Here is a 13,714-nt window from a genome sequence, read left to right as displayed (position 1 = left end):
GATGGTGATTAAAGTTGTTTCCGGGTTTCGCGCCCGGCAGCCAGCCTGATTGACAGGCTGGCTGCCGACAGGAGTTGCAATGCCAAGGGGCAGGGGAGGAGAGAAAGAGAGAGAGCAAGACGTCATCCGATGCTGGAACAGAGATTGGAGGGCACTGAAGATCGGGGTAGGGGGAAGAGTGGGAGATGAGGGGGAGATCGGGGGGGGGGAACATCGGCGGGAGGGAGATCGGAGAGGGAGACATCAGGGGCTGAGAGGGACATCGGAGAGGGGGACATCGGACCAGGGTGGAAAGGTAGGTTTATTTTGTTTTTTAACTTAGTGCAATGGTTTTTTATTTAATTTATTTTTGCCTGATTCGGCCCTTCACGCCTGGTTTCACCAGGTGTGAATCGGAAGCCATGGGAAAGCTGCCCAGGTAAGTTTAAAATCGTTTTAACTATCTACTATGTCAGAAATAAAGTACCTTAAGTACCTCAATGAGGTACATTTGGTTCTTTAATTATCAATTAAAGCCGGCGGGACTTCCGCATTTGTGAGGCGCGCACGCACACAGACACGTCTGTGGGGAACCCAGAAGTCAGCGGGTTGGAGCCGGCTTCCTCACCCGCTCTGGATTTCCCCGATTTTCGCAACCCACCCCCCTGCCCCTAACGCACCTGCAATTTCCTTTGAAAACCAGACCTTGGTGTCTGCGCAAGATATGTTGATATACAACAGTTAGCAAAACAAAATTATGTAATGTAGTTTATTTACATTTTGCCTTTGCAGTGTAACTTTACAGCTTTATTTTTGCCAATTTTATCCTTCACTCCTGAAGCACTGACTGGGGAAGGGTCTAAGGTATTGGCAGCACTCCAGTGGCTGCTGTTTATGAACTGGCCTGGACAGTATACTCAACCATTGGGGGGCAATCTGGTCCTCAGCTAATATCCACACTTTACAACTTTACAGCAGAACACCTGGATACAATCTGAAGCAGAAAACTTGGCTGATACCAACCCCCCACCCCACACACACACACACACACACACACACACACACACTTCCTAGTCTAAGACAAGTGAGGCCAATGTAATGCCTGGTTAGTTGCAACTGAAAATCAAACCAGAGATCAGGGGGTAGAAATTCGTCTTGGGCAGTTGTGCAAATCAGGCGGTATGGTATTGGCTGCCTGTTATACGCCTAGCCTGATAATCATTTCAATTGAAGCAAATGAAACTCAATATCAGACGGGGCGTATAACAGGCGGCCGGATTTGCCCGACCGCCAAAGGCGAGTTTCTACCCCCTGGTCTTAGTTTATATCAAGTGGTGACTTTTTCCACTAAGAAATTGGCATAATTGGTTTTACAGCCATTTATGTAAGTTGTATGTGAAGGAGTATATGCTGCGGTTAACATCAGTAAAACTTTAGGAATTTGCTATCTAGACCCTGTTTGAACAATCTGAACACAAATATAAACCCTTACAACATGGATTCGCTTTCCGGAAAATGCTCTGGTGAAAGGTAAGTCCTTTGGGAGAACGTTCTTTCTGTGCAAACAACCTCCCTAACCCATTTCACTTATAAAATTATAGATAGAACTATGCTAACTTTTAGGAAAAATCCTCAGTATTTTTTTAAAGATTATTTTTACCTTCAAGGAGACCAACAACTTGCATCTCAACTTCCCTCCTCAGCTGCTCGGTTAGCACAGGTTAGGGGGTTGATATGCATGAGTCCTAGAGCAGTTCTGTTGATTTCATCTTAATCGGAGTCAATGCTTTGCAGAGGCTTTGGACTGACCCAGAGCCACCTAAGCCCAGAAAAGAAAACTCTTCTGGCCAATACTACTAGGTAGAGGGCTTTCTGAAGATTGGTAGCTCCAGACCAGCCTACAGACGAGTGTGAAGCAGCAGCTCTCATTAAGGTCAATGGTGCCTCTTCGGGACGGCGAGGGAGCCTTCACATAACCTATGTCACCAAATCAGCTAAGGAGTGGAGGCACAAAACATCCATCTCTCTAGGGGAAAAAAAAGTACATCTTAATGCTCTCTATATTTTTGGAAGGGAGAGATAGGAAAGTACTTCTCCCACTTCCTTAGACTTTCCTTCCCCTTTAAGCATTGCAATGTTTTATATAGCTCCTTTTTAAGTAACCTGAAGTTTGATTTTTTTTTAAAACTATTTGCTCATCAAGATGCGATATCTTTGTGCTGGATAATTTTTAGCACCAAGTCTCAGTATCAAGGTCAAGTATATCACAGCCAAACAGTAAAACTCCCAGAAATCCACCCCAATAACATGGGGGTAATTTTAACCTTCAAGAACGGGTGGACTGGGAGCAGGCGGGTAGTAAAAATAGTTGAATTCTTCAGTGGGACCACATCTCTGCTCCAATGCGCCCACTTCCGGGTTTAACCCAGGCACGTTAGAATGCGCGCATGCAACAGAAACCCGTAAGACCCATCCTCACTTAAAGCCAGTGGGCTGATACCTAAAGGGACAATGTACCTCATTGCGATAGTTGAGGCTCTTAATTTTTTGTGTATTAGAAATGTAAAATGAATTTAACCTTACCGGTTTGGGTTTCCCATTGCTTCTGATTCACGTCAGGTGAAAGCAGGCGAGAAGGGCTATGAGGTGGGTGCCTTTATTGCACTGCTTGTGGGCCAGGATGAGCGGGTGTGCTTCATCCTTCGATCTTCTGCACGACGTCCTCCAATCTTCTGGCAACCTGATCACCTCCTGTCCCGCGATGTCCAAAACGCCACCTGCCGCCCCCCCCCCCCCACAAATGTCCTTCACGGCCCATGATCGATCTCTCCCTCCTCTCCGATTCCCACCCATCTGCCAGCCAGCCTGTCAATCAGGCTGGGAGCCGGGCACAAAACCCGGAAGTAACATGATCATGTCCCGCCAACTTTACTTCCAGGTTTCATGTCTGATTATCTTTCCCTTCCTGATTCCATGTAAAAATCATGCCCATGAGCTTGATTTTAGGCTCTGGGCCTCCATTTTTACAGGTTTTGTGATTTTAGCCTCTGGGGGCCGGGATTCCCCGGCCTTCTCCTTCACAGGCAAGAAGGCCTGAAACTGCTGGTAAGTGCAGTTTATAGCAAAGCTTGTGGGCCCAGAGGAGCAGGAGTGCTTCCCCCAAGCCTACATGCAGCAACCTCCCCCTGACAATAGTGACCGACCCCGATCCCGACCCCCACTCCCGGTGACTGACTCCTGATTTCCCCCCCTCCCGATGACTCCCAATTCCGACCCCCCCCCCTCGGTGACTGACCCCCCCCCCCCCCCCCGTTGACTGACCCCCTATCCCCTCCCGATGATCCCTGACACCCCTCCCGATGACTGACCCCTCCCCCCACCGTGACCCCCATGCCTGCCGATGCTGCCCTCTCCCCCCTCCATCCAATCTAAGACTTAACTGAACACTTACCTCTTCCTTGCTCTTCTCCCTTCCGACTGAGGCCAGCCTGGCAATCATGCCAGCCTGTTGGGCAGGAAACTGTCAAAAAAAAAAGACATCCTTACATCAAAATTTTAAACACGTCCGGGATACCTCTACTTCCAGATTTCCCCTCCGCAATTCGACCCCCCCCCCCCCGCCCCCTTCCCGGCTCCGGGCTAAAATTATGCTGCATGTCTCAGCTCCAGACTCAGTGTCATATTTTTCTTCCATTTCCCGCACCTCTGAGAGTGAGATTGTCATTTAGTGCTGCATTAGGAACAAGTTTATGCTGCAGGCCTAAAGCCTGTAGGAACTAGATAGAGATTATCCAACCTCATTTCACATGAGACCCTTGCAGTCCACAATCTTGGCTGGGTTTGAACCCAAGCCCCAGAGGTGAAAGACACTTGTCTAACCCACAACAGTTTCCCCTCAGACTTGCATTTTACATCCTGTAGTTCAGAGCTTGTTGCGTTTATTATCAGAGGAAGTGCTGCAATATGATAACAGCAATTGATGAATATATTTAGTGTTGATTTTAAACCAAGCTTTTGTTTTTATTCACATAGGAAGATTCGTAAACTTCTGACACCATCTGAGATGAGGAGAGCTTCTAGGCGACCTTGCCTCCCAGTTGCCACGTCATCTCTTCAACCCTCTTTTACCTCCTCTGATCAATACAAACGACCTGGCACTGCAGAAGCGATTGTCATTACGGACTGAGAACATGAACTAAGCGCATTGAAGCTACAAATCACATGGATTTCCTATCAGGCCTTTATAACATTATTTTCAGATTTTTGTCAGTTGTTTGGTGTTGAGAAGATTGAGCAAACCAGTGTCTACATTTTGAGGGCAAAGTTTTTTTGCCACACTTTCCAGCAGACAAACATACCTGTTTCCTTTATATTATTTGCTGGTGCATTGGCTAGATAAACTATCAGAACAATGGTGAGAACAAATATGTTACCGTCATGTATATTTCATTTGTGCATTAGACTGATTATACAAATAGAATCATAGAAAGGTTATGGCACGGAAGGAGACTATTCGGCCCTTTGAGTCTGCGCCGGCTCTATGCAAGAGCAATTCAACTAGTTCCACTCGCCCGTCCTTTTCCCGTAGTTCTGCAAATTCTTTCCTTTTAAGTACTTAACCAGTTCCTGTCATAATTGAATCTGCCTCCACCACCCCCTCGGGCAGTGCATTCTAGATCCTAACTACTCACTGTGTAAAAAAAAAACGTTTTTCCTCATGTCACCTTTGGTTCTTTTGCCAATCACCTTAAATCTATGTCCTCTGGTTCTTGATCCTTCCGCCAATGGGAACAGTTTCTCTCTAGACCCATCATGATTTTGAATACATCTATAAAATCTCCTTACAACCTTTCTGTTCCAAGGAGAACAACCCCAGCTTCTCCAGTCTATCCATGTAACTAAAGTCCCTCATCCCTGGAATCATTCTAGTAAATCTCTTCTGCTCCCTCTCTGAGGCCGTCACATCTTTCCTAAAGTGCAATGCCCAGAACTGGACACAATACTCCAGTTGTGGCCGAACCAGTATTTTATAAAGGTACATCATGACTTCCATACTTTTGTACTCTATGCCTCTATTTAGAAAGCCCAGGATCCCGTATGCTTTTTTAACCGCTTTCTCAATCTGCCCTGCCACCTTCAGCGATTTGTGCACATATACCCCCAGATCTCTCTGTTCCTGTACCCCTTTTAGAATTGTGCCTTCTAGTTTATATTGCTCTACTCGTTCTTCCTACCGAAATGTATCACTTCGCATTTTTCTGCATTAAATTTCATCTGCCACCAGCCTGTCTATATCCTCTTGAAGTCTATCATTATCCTTCTCAATGTTTACTACCCTTCCAAGTTTTGTGTCATCTGCAAATTTTGAAATTGTGCCCTGTACACTCAAGTTCAAGTCATTAGTATATATCAAGAGAAGCAGTTGTCCCAGCACTGACCCATAAGAGATAGGAGCAGGAGCAGGAGCAGGCCATTCGGCCCCTCCAGCCTGCTCCACCATTTAATGAGATCATGGCTGATCTGATTTTTACCTCAATTCCACTTTCCTGCTCTTTCCCCATATCCTTTGACTCTCTTGCTGATCAAAAATTTGTCTAACTCAGCCTTGAATGTATTCAATGACTCAGCCTCCACAGCTTTTTGGGGTAAAGAATTCCAAAGATTCACGACCCTCTGGGAGAAGAAATTCCTCCTCATTTCCGTCTTAAACGGGCGACCCCTTATTCTGAGACTATGCCCCTGGTTTTGGATTCCCCCATGAGGGTTAACATCCTCTCAGCATCTACCCTATTGAGTCCCCTTAGAATCTTGTGTGTTTCAATAAGATCTCCTCTCATTCTTTTAAACTCCAATGAGTATAGACCCAACCTGTTCAATCTTTCCCAGGGGAACACCACTGTACACCTCCCTCCAGTCCGAAAAACAACCATTCACCACTACTCTCTGTTCCTTGTCCCTTAGCTAATTCTGTATCCATGTTGCTACTGCCCCCTTTATTCCATGGGCTGCCATCTTGATGATAAGCCTGCCATGCAGCACTTTATCAAACACCTTTTGAAAGTGCATACACCACATCAACTACATTGCCCTCATCTACCCTCTCTGTTACCTCATCAAAAAACTCTATCAGGCTAGTTAAACACAATTTGCCTTTAACAAATTCGTGCTGCCTTTCCCTAATCAATCCACCCTCGTCCAAGTGACTGTTAATTCTGTCCTGGATTATCGTTTCTAAAAGTTTCCCCACCACTGAGGTTAAACTGACTGGCCTATAGTTGCTGGGTTTGTCCTTATACCCTTTTTTGATGTAAAATTGGCAATTCTCCAGAGCGCTGGCACCACCCCTGTATCTATGGATGTTTGGAAGATTATGGCCAGTACCTCCGCAATTTCCACCCTTACTTCCCTCAGCAACCTAGGATGCATCCCATCCGGACTGGGTGACTTAACTACTTTAAGTACAGCTAGCCTTTCAAGTACCTCTTCATCAATTTTTAGCCCATCCAGTATCTCAACTATATCTTCCTTTACTGAGACTCTGGCAGCATCTTCTTCCTTGACAGATGCAAAGTACTCATTTAGTACCTCGGCCATCCCCTCTGCCTCCATGAGTAGATCTCCTTTATGGTCCCTAATCGGCCCCACCCCTCCTCTTACTACCCGTTTACTGTTTACATGCCTGTAGAAGACTTTTGGATTCCTTTTTAAATTGGCTGCCAGCCTATTCTCATACTCTCTCTTTGCCCCTCTTATTTCTTTTTTCACTTCAGTACTACAGTACTTTACCACTGCAGTACTTTAATATGTTTGCTAAAATGTGTTTTAGAAGCATTTGTCAGGGTATACATAGATCAGGGATATCCAAATTGTGGCCTGTGGGCCAGGGCAGTTGAAACCCAGTCATATTTATACTTCTACTTCTTGTTTGCACTTTTTGAATTTTGTGGGCCTTGAATTTTGAAAAGGGCTGTTCTTAGTATTATTCCCTCACTCGTGGATTAATCCTAAATCAGAACACCAGGATTTCTTAGTATCAGCAACGTCAGGTAGATATAAATTAATTGAAGCATAAATGTAAACTTTATATGTGGCCCCAAGGTTCCATGGAAAGCACCTATGCAGCTCATGCAGACAAAAAGCTAGGACATATAAACAGTTTATAAGTCTCACCTTTTATTACAGCTTATTAAGGTAAGAAAAGCATAGTACTTGTGTGTACAGGGCCCTTTTAAACGTGTCTAGCAGCAGGAAGGGAAAGCCCCCATTTGTGATTATTTCAGTAGCAAGGCTTCTAATTGAGCCCGGCCTGTTGGGTATTTGCAGTATTAGACCAGCAGAGGTGGAGAAGTAGACAAATTTGTGCTTCACTGTCGCAAGAGTGGCAGTTCAGTTAATTAGGCAATATATTGAGATTAGAATGAAGAAACTGACAGTTCATAACTGGTATCTGGTCTATGCTCTAGCTGATCGAGCTGTGAGCACTGAAGATTACTGAGATTACAACTAGAGCTGAAGTCATGGCTGCGTCTATGTGTCAAGACTTCAACAGGCAAATATTAAAAATTGGGGAATTTCACAGATGGAGAAACCTAACAATACTTACATCTAGCACCTAACAACAATATGGAGTCTCTGGCTGCTGTTTCAAACACATTTTTATATATGTTTAAAAGAAAACTCAGTAGGAAATGTGATCAAAACTATTACTGAATCCAGAATACCGGATAGATATGTATGAGCTGAAATGTTTAACATTCAGTGAAACACTTATGTTAATGGTGTGTATGGAAGATTTATCTATTGACTGTTGCCCCATGTCAGCATCAGACCTGAGGGGCTTGTACTAGCATTCATTTGATAGAGCGACAGAGAGAAGATCCTGCGCTGCCTAGCAATTATAAGACCTACCACAGATACACTCTCATCCTGTTGGATATGTTTTTGTTGAGCGACATGTAGAGGGTCATACTTTTCTTTGGTGGCATCGTCTACATAAAACCACAGAAGAAGCTTAATTTTCTTCAGTGTGGAGTTGTTTCACAGAATCAATATGTAAGTTTTAATGCAGGTAGACCTCAAAATTCATTTTTTTAAATTATCTGTGGTTTAAGCAGATACATACTGAATACTAACTTCAATCCTTATTGGTAAGGCCTTCATAATTGATAACTTGATAACATTTGTTATTCCTCATTTGTGAGGTAATCCATTTTTTGCCACTGTTTTCTGTTAAGTATCCTGAATCAGACACAGGTTGGCAGCGAAACTATACTAGTTAAGGCTGTAACTGGTTACCTAAATTGTATGCTGATAAACCAGTGTGGTGGTGACCCTTTGCAAGTTTCAGTTATTTGGTCAAACAAAACTAAAGCACCATTTTCTCTTACAATGCGAATGAGGCAATAAATCTCTCTCAATCCCACCCTAGGAAATTAAGGGAGAGCCAGATAAATTCCATCAATCTTCCTGCTGTCCTTGATATTTAGGTGCTGTACAGGTAGAGTTTTATCACTGTTTCATCACAATTTCTGCCACTCTTTGTTCAATTGCCTTGTTTGGTTGATCCTTTTCAGCTTTCAAAAATTCATTGCACAACCTCAGACAGTTGCAGAGAACTCTTTGTTGCTCTTGACACACTGGACAGGTTAATAGATAGTCACCTATTGGAGCATCTCATGGGAACTCCTCATCTGTGCAACTCTCCTCATTCAAAGTTAAATGGATAGTGCTTGGCCAATTGAAATTTGAAATGCAGTAGTTTCAAATACCGTGATCAGATTTCTGGAACTTCCATCACTGTAGGAAGAGGAATTTCTTTTTTTTAAAGAACAGCGTGATAGGGCCATCCAAAAAGGCAAATGACTAGGTCGTCTTTGTCATATCCTAGAAGAGCTTTCTTTGGGGAAAAGAAACTCATCTATCCATTTTTATTTGAGCACTGTGCTCTTAAAGGGGAAATAAAGTCTATGAGAGTAGTCGCTTGAATGCCTAAACTTAAAAAAAAAACATATTCCATAACATTTTAACATAAATGTCTAACTTCTTATACCAGCATTGTCCTATCATATTGAGTCACCATCTCTCCAGGCCACTGTAGTGACGTTACTGTCAAGAAAGAACTGCCTACGTTTCAGGGCTTCCATTTATTTTGTTGGTGACTATGCATTTAGGCTGATCCTGAGCCCTAGACATTCCTGCATAAAAAGCTTCCTTTAGATTTTCTTTGAACCTAACTGTATTCATTTTAAGTTCAGTTGTCTCTTAATCTGAAATTATGTGACTGATATGTGGCAAAATCATTCCTCATTTCACATGAATTACATTTTTTAATTGTTTGAAAATACTATTGCAGTTAAGTCAGCTGGTCATTAAACCACTGAGAGTAATGGTGGCTAATCACTGGCCATCAGTTGGCAATATTTGATAGAAGAATTATTATTTCAAAATCCGCACAATGTGCAGTGGATGGTAGGACATTTTGAGCATATTTTGTTCCTCAGTTATTTGGTACCAGCTGGCTAGGCTTAAGGAGAACCAATGTTTGAAAGATATCTACTCATCCTTGTACTGCAGATTAATAACTAAACATTTTATTAAAATTTGCATATATCCACAATATAGAGGGTGTTTGCCAGGATGCAATATTTGTTCAATAAATGGAACTGTCCAAATGCTGTATGAATCATTATAAAGTTGCAAGTGACATTTAGATAAGTATCACATCTAATGGAATTTGACATGGTGTCTGATATTATGGTTCACAGCATATTTTAAACTAATGTTTAAAATTACTGTGATTTTTAAATTGGCAGATTACAGTCATGTTGCAAGATTGAAGAGGGTTATAGGGATAAGTTTAATCATAAACTGCCGCCACGGTACTGAAGAGAAAAATCTGCTCCTGATCTCCATGGGTTGATGTTTTGTAACTTTGAGCTAGAATATCAGAATTGATCAGGACTGGTCTGCCATCGGAACATGATATTTTGAGTTTATGACGGTGTTATAAAAACCTCAAGTTGATGTGTCCACACATTGCAGTATAGAATGATTATAGTTGTAAATTGGTGTAGAAAATACATTAGATCAGGCATACTTGTAAGTGTAGTGCTGCAAATGAGTGTAGCAGCATATTGAAGAGTCACATGGGTGCGAATCAGGTGAGCCGTCCTGCGCACCAGAATGGCAGGAAGTAGCATGCTGGGGAACATTGCTCCCATATTAATATTTAAACAAAGTGCTTACCTTTTAGAGGTGGGCACCTCCTCCACCACTGACCCCAGGAAACGTGTCAGGTGCAAAATGGGTGGAGTTCCAGCTCGTGTCAAGGAGGTGGAAGTTGATGAAAATCACAGATTCCAGGCAATTCCTTTCTCATCGAACTATAGTGCCTTTTGTAACTGGATATGATACACAAAACAATACATGTCCTAATTAACTAACTGCTCTTCAGATGCTTGGCTGCTTGCACAACTGAATGGTTCTTTTAATTTCATGTTAAAATCCTCCTTCAGTAGATGAAAGGGCTGATTAAAAGGTTTAAGTTCAGCATTGCACTTTGATTATGGTTGCTTACAAATTAACTTTGTTTTCTCATTGTGGGCAGAACTTTTTTTTATCTTCGATTACATTACTTAAAGTATAAGTCCTCATATAATGATACTTATAAGTACAGTGTTTCTTTAAATATGTATTCACATAAATGAAATTATTTTTCATTTCTAAAAGTCCTGATTTCTGAATAAAATAGCTTTCCTAGATTGATGTAACACTTTACTGCATAAGCATAAAGAAAAAACTTGCAGATGTTGGAAATCTGAAACAAAAGCAGAGCATACTGGAAACACTCAGCAGCTGTGGAGAGAACAGATGAGTTAAGGTTTCGGGTGTGGTCTCTTTGTCTACACTCTAGGTTTGACAAAGGCTTGACACTCAAAACCTTAACTTTGGTGCGGTTACTTGGAGTGTTACTGAATATATTTAAGAAGGAGCTAGATAGCTTTCTAGACACAAAAGGCATCAAGGGGTATGGGGAGCGAGTGGGAATATGGTATTGAGATAGAGGATCAGCCATGATCATATTGAATGGCGGAGCAAACTCGAAGGGCCGAATGGCCTACTCCTGCTCCTATTTTCTTTGTGTGATGGATGGATGCTGGTCTGATAAGCCGTGGGCCTGTACCTCGTCGACCCTTACAGCCATCTGCTGCTGGAGCTGGGATGCTGCTGCCTGCATCCCAGGATTAAGATTCTGAGCTGCCTCTTGCAGCCTGCTATGTGCAGCTGGCGACGTGCCTACTGCTGTAAGGCTGGAGCCCAGGGTGGTGCTGCCACCCATGGAGGTGGAAGCATCAGCCACCCGGACCACACAAGCCGACCCTCTGCTGCGGAATTGATCTGCGGCCACAGCCAACACCCTGATGGGTGGGATGATGGCAGCCATGAGATCCTGCAAGGCCTCAGTGCGGCGCTGAAAGCCGTGACTTATCATGCCTTCCAGTCTGTCTCCCAAAGTCAGAAGAGCTGAAGCCTGAGCCCCCACTAAGTTGGGGGCCCTGACTTCTACTTTGTCGTCACCTGACAGGGGACCTGCCGGATATCCCAAAGCAGCAGTCAACTGCTGGAGCTGTAGCATCGCCTGTGCAATGCTGCTGCTGATCATTACAGCAGACTCTGAGGCCAGACCAGCAAGGTTCCCCATGTTCTCATTGATGGAGCTTAGGGTCCTTATTCCCCTATGATGCTCCATCAGCAGACACCACTTCATGCCTGCAGCTACCAAGTCAGGCCCCACTGAGTCACCAATCCATGGCTGTCATCTGGCCGGCCTCTCCGGAGAGGCAGATGCATCCTGCACCTCCTCCCAGTTTCCCCCGTCCCCACTAGTGGAGACAAATGCCTGGGAGCTAACCTGGCGCTGAATTACTCTCTCAGCACGGTTAACCGTGTCCACACTGTGCCCACTTGAGGAGAGTTGGTTGCTTAGGGGTGGCCTGAGGGTGGGATTGAGGCTGGACTCCCAGGAAAGAGTGATGGTATGGAGTCCTGGCTTTCCCCTTGGCCCCTCAACTGCCAGCTCGATGGGCATGAGCTGCATGATGAAGCTAGGATCCTCATCCCCACCACCCCATCTCCTTCTAAAGCTGCTCCACCTCACTTCCCATGCACTCGCCTCCTCCACTTCCATTTCCTCCTCTGAGTTGTCCGTCCCCCCCCCCCCCCCCCCCCCCACGTCATACAAGGCAGCAGCCTTTGGTCTTCTGACCTGCGGGGAGAAAACGAGGGTTAAAGTGGTTGCCTTTGCCAGTGGTGAGATGCCCATGGGGTGGGGGAATCGGGATGGGAAATCCTGTGCCACTGTCCTGAACTGCAATGTTGATAAATAGCCTCAATCTCATTGAGGAGGGCCTGAAGGTCCTCCTCGGAAAAAATTGAAGGTCCTCTTGTGGGCAGCCTTGTCACTGGTGTCTGGGCTGCAAGAAGGGAAAAGCTGGAGACAGTTCAGATTCTCCAGAGAGTAATTTAAATTAATTAATGTAAAAGTTTGTAGGACAGAGAGATACCTGCTGCTTACCTTGCAGTTTCCAGCCTCACTCTGAAGGGAATTTCTTTTTCTCATCTTTTATAACAACCCACCCTACCACCTTGAGGCCCCTTTTGGCTCTGTTTCAGTTACACTCGTAGATTGTGCTGATTCATGGATGATTTTACATATTTTATGATAATTAGTTTGCGCAGAAACTTGGGCGCAATTTCACCTTGGCCAGATGGGCACGATTTCTCGATTACGTCTATAGAGGAAACTCCAGGCCTGTCATTTTAAAGTCGGCAGCTCATGGAGCTGAATGCCTGTTTAGCTTGGATAAGCTGTAAATTATGAGACTTATCATGTAACTTTGTGGAATCTAAAAGTGTATGTCAAGGATTCCCAATAAATACTGATTGCTAGTGTGAGAAAGAACACTGAAGGGATCTAACCAAAGAAAGTAAAACCATTACTATCCTTGCATTCTGTTCTCTCACCTCTCCCCAATTAAAGGCAGTGCAATATACCATGTTATTGCGGAGAAAGAAATAGAACATTTGTTTTTATATATTTGTTTAAGGTTACTTCAGAATGTGGTTTGTTATTTATGATTATTTTGTAGTGTTGTGATATAAACCTGTGTTCTGTATTGAAGATTACAAAAAGTTCACAATTTATTCTTTTCTGGAAACAAAAATGATTCCACCACTGGTTATATTTTGCAAAAAAAAAGAAAAGACTTGCAGATTTATGTAATGTATTCAGATTTCTGTTGGGCTGTCCATTTCTTTCAGCTTAGAAATGACAGAAATTACCTTTTCCTGCAGGTCTAGCTTTGGCAATAGTGAACACAGGCCTCATTTTTCTTTTTTTAAAAAACTTTGGTTCTTCTGTAGAGGAGAGATTAATATGATTGTTCTGCTGTTATTGTTTTTAGTAGCTGGTAAATGCTTTGTACAGGACTGACAAAAAAATAAAGTTGAAGCCATCTTTGTTACTATACCTCGTTAAATTTTATTTCTGTATAAAGTTACTGTACACATGGAATAAAAAAAACCATGATGCAAAGCCTTTATTTCAAATACACTTTGAAAAGGTCATAACTAGGTAGGATAAACAACAAAATGTTTGTACACTGCATTGTTAATTTCAGTGAATTTTCACCAATACCATTAGATCCCTCTCCCGGTATTGTGCCTAAAGCTGTTT

The 13,714-nt window shown here is 43.4% G+C and overlaps 1 protein-coding gene across 5 annotated transcripts in view; it reads left to right on the top strand.

The window, feature by feature from the left end:
- mta3 (metastasis associated 1 family, member 3) overlaps window positions 1–13,502 on the top strand; it is a 209,659-nt gene extending 196,157 nt beyond the window's left edge. For 4 of the 5 annotated variants that reach the window (XM_067988810.1, XM_067988808.1, XM_067988807.1 and 1 more), the window contains one exon: window positions 4,012–13,502. In XM_067988810.1, the coding sequence (XP_067844911.1) occupies window positions 4,012–4,165 (154 nt within the window). In that variant the 3' untranslated portion in view covers window positions 4,166–13,502. The remainder of the gene's footprint in view (window positions 1–4,011) is intronic. The other variant, XM_067988811.1, reaches the window with a different exon arrangement.
- Window positions 13,503–13,714: the final 212 nt, after the last annotated feature.

This window comes from Heptranchias perlo, chromosome 8 (assembly GCF_035084215.1).
Source record: "Heptranchias perlo isolate sHepPer1 chromosome 8, sHepPer1.hap1, whole genome shotgun sequence".
NCBI lineage: Eukaryota > Metazoa > Chordata > Chondrichthyes > Hexanchiformes > Hexanchidae > Heptranchias > Heptranchias perlo.
Note: the sequence above shows the minus strand (reverse complement) of the source record. Positions and strands in the feature narration are given on the sequence as shown.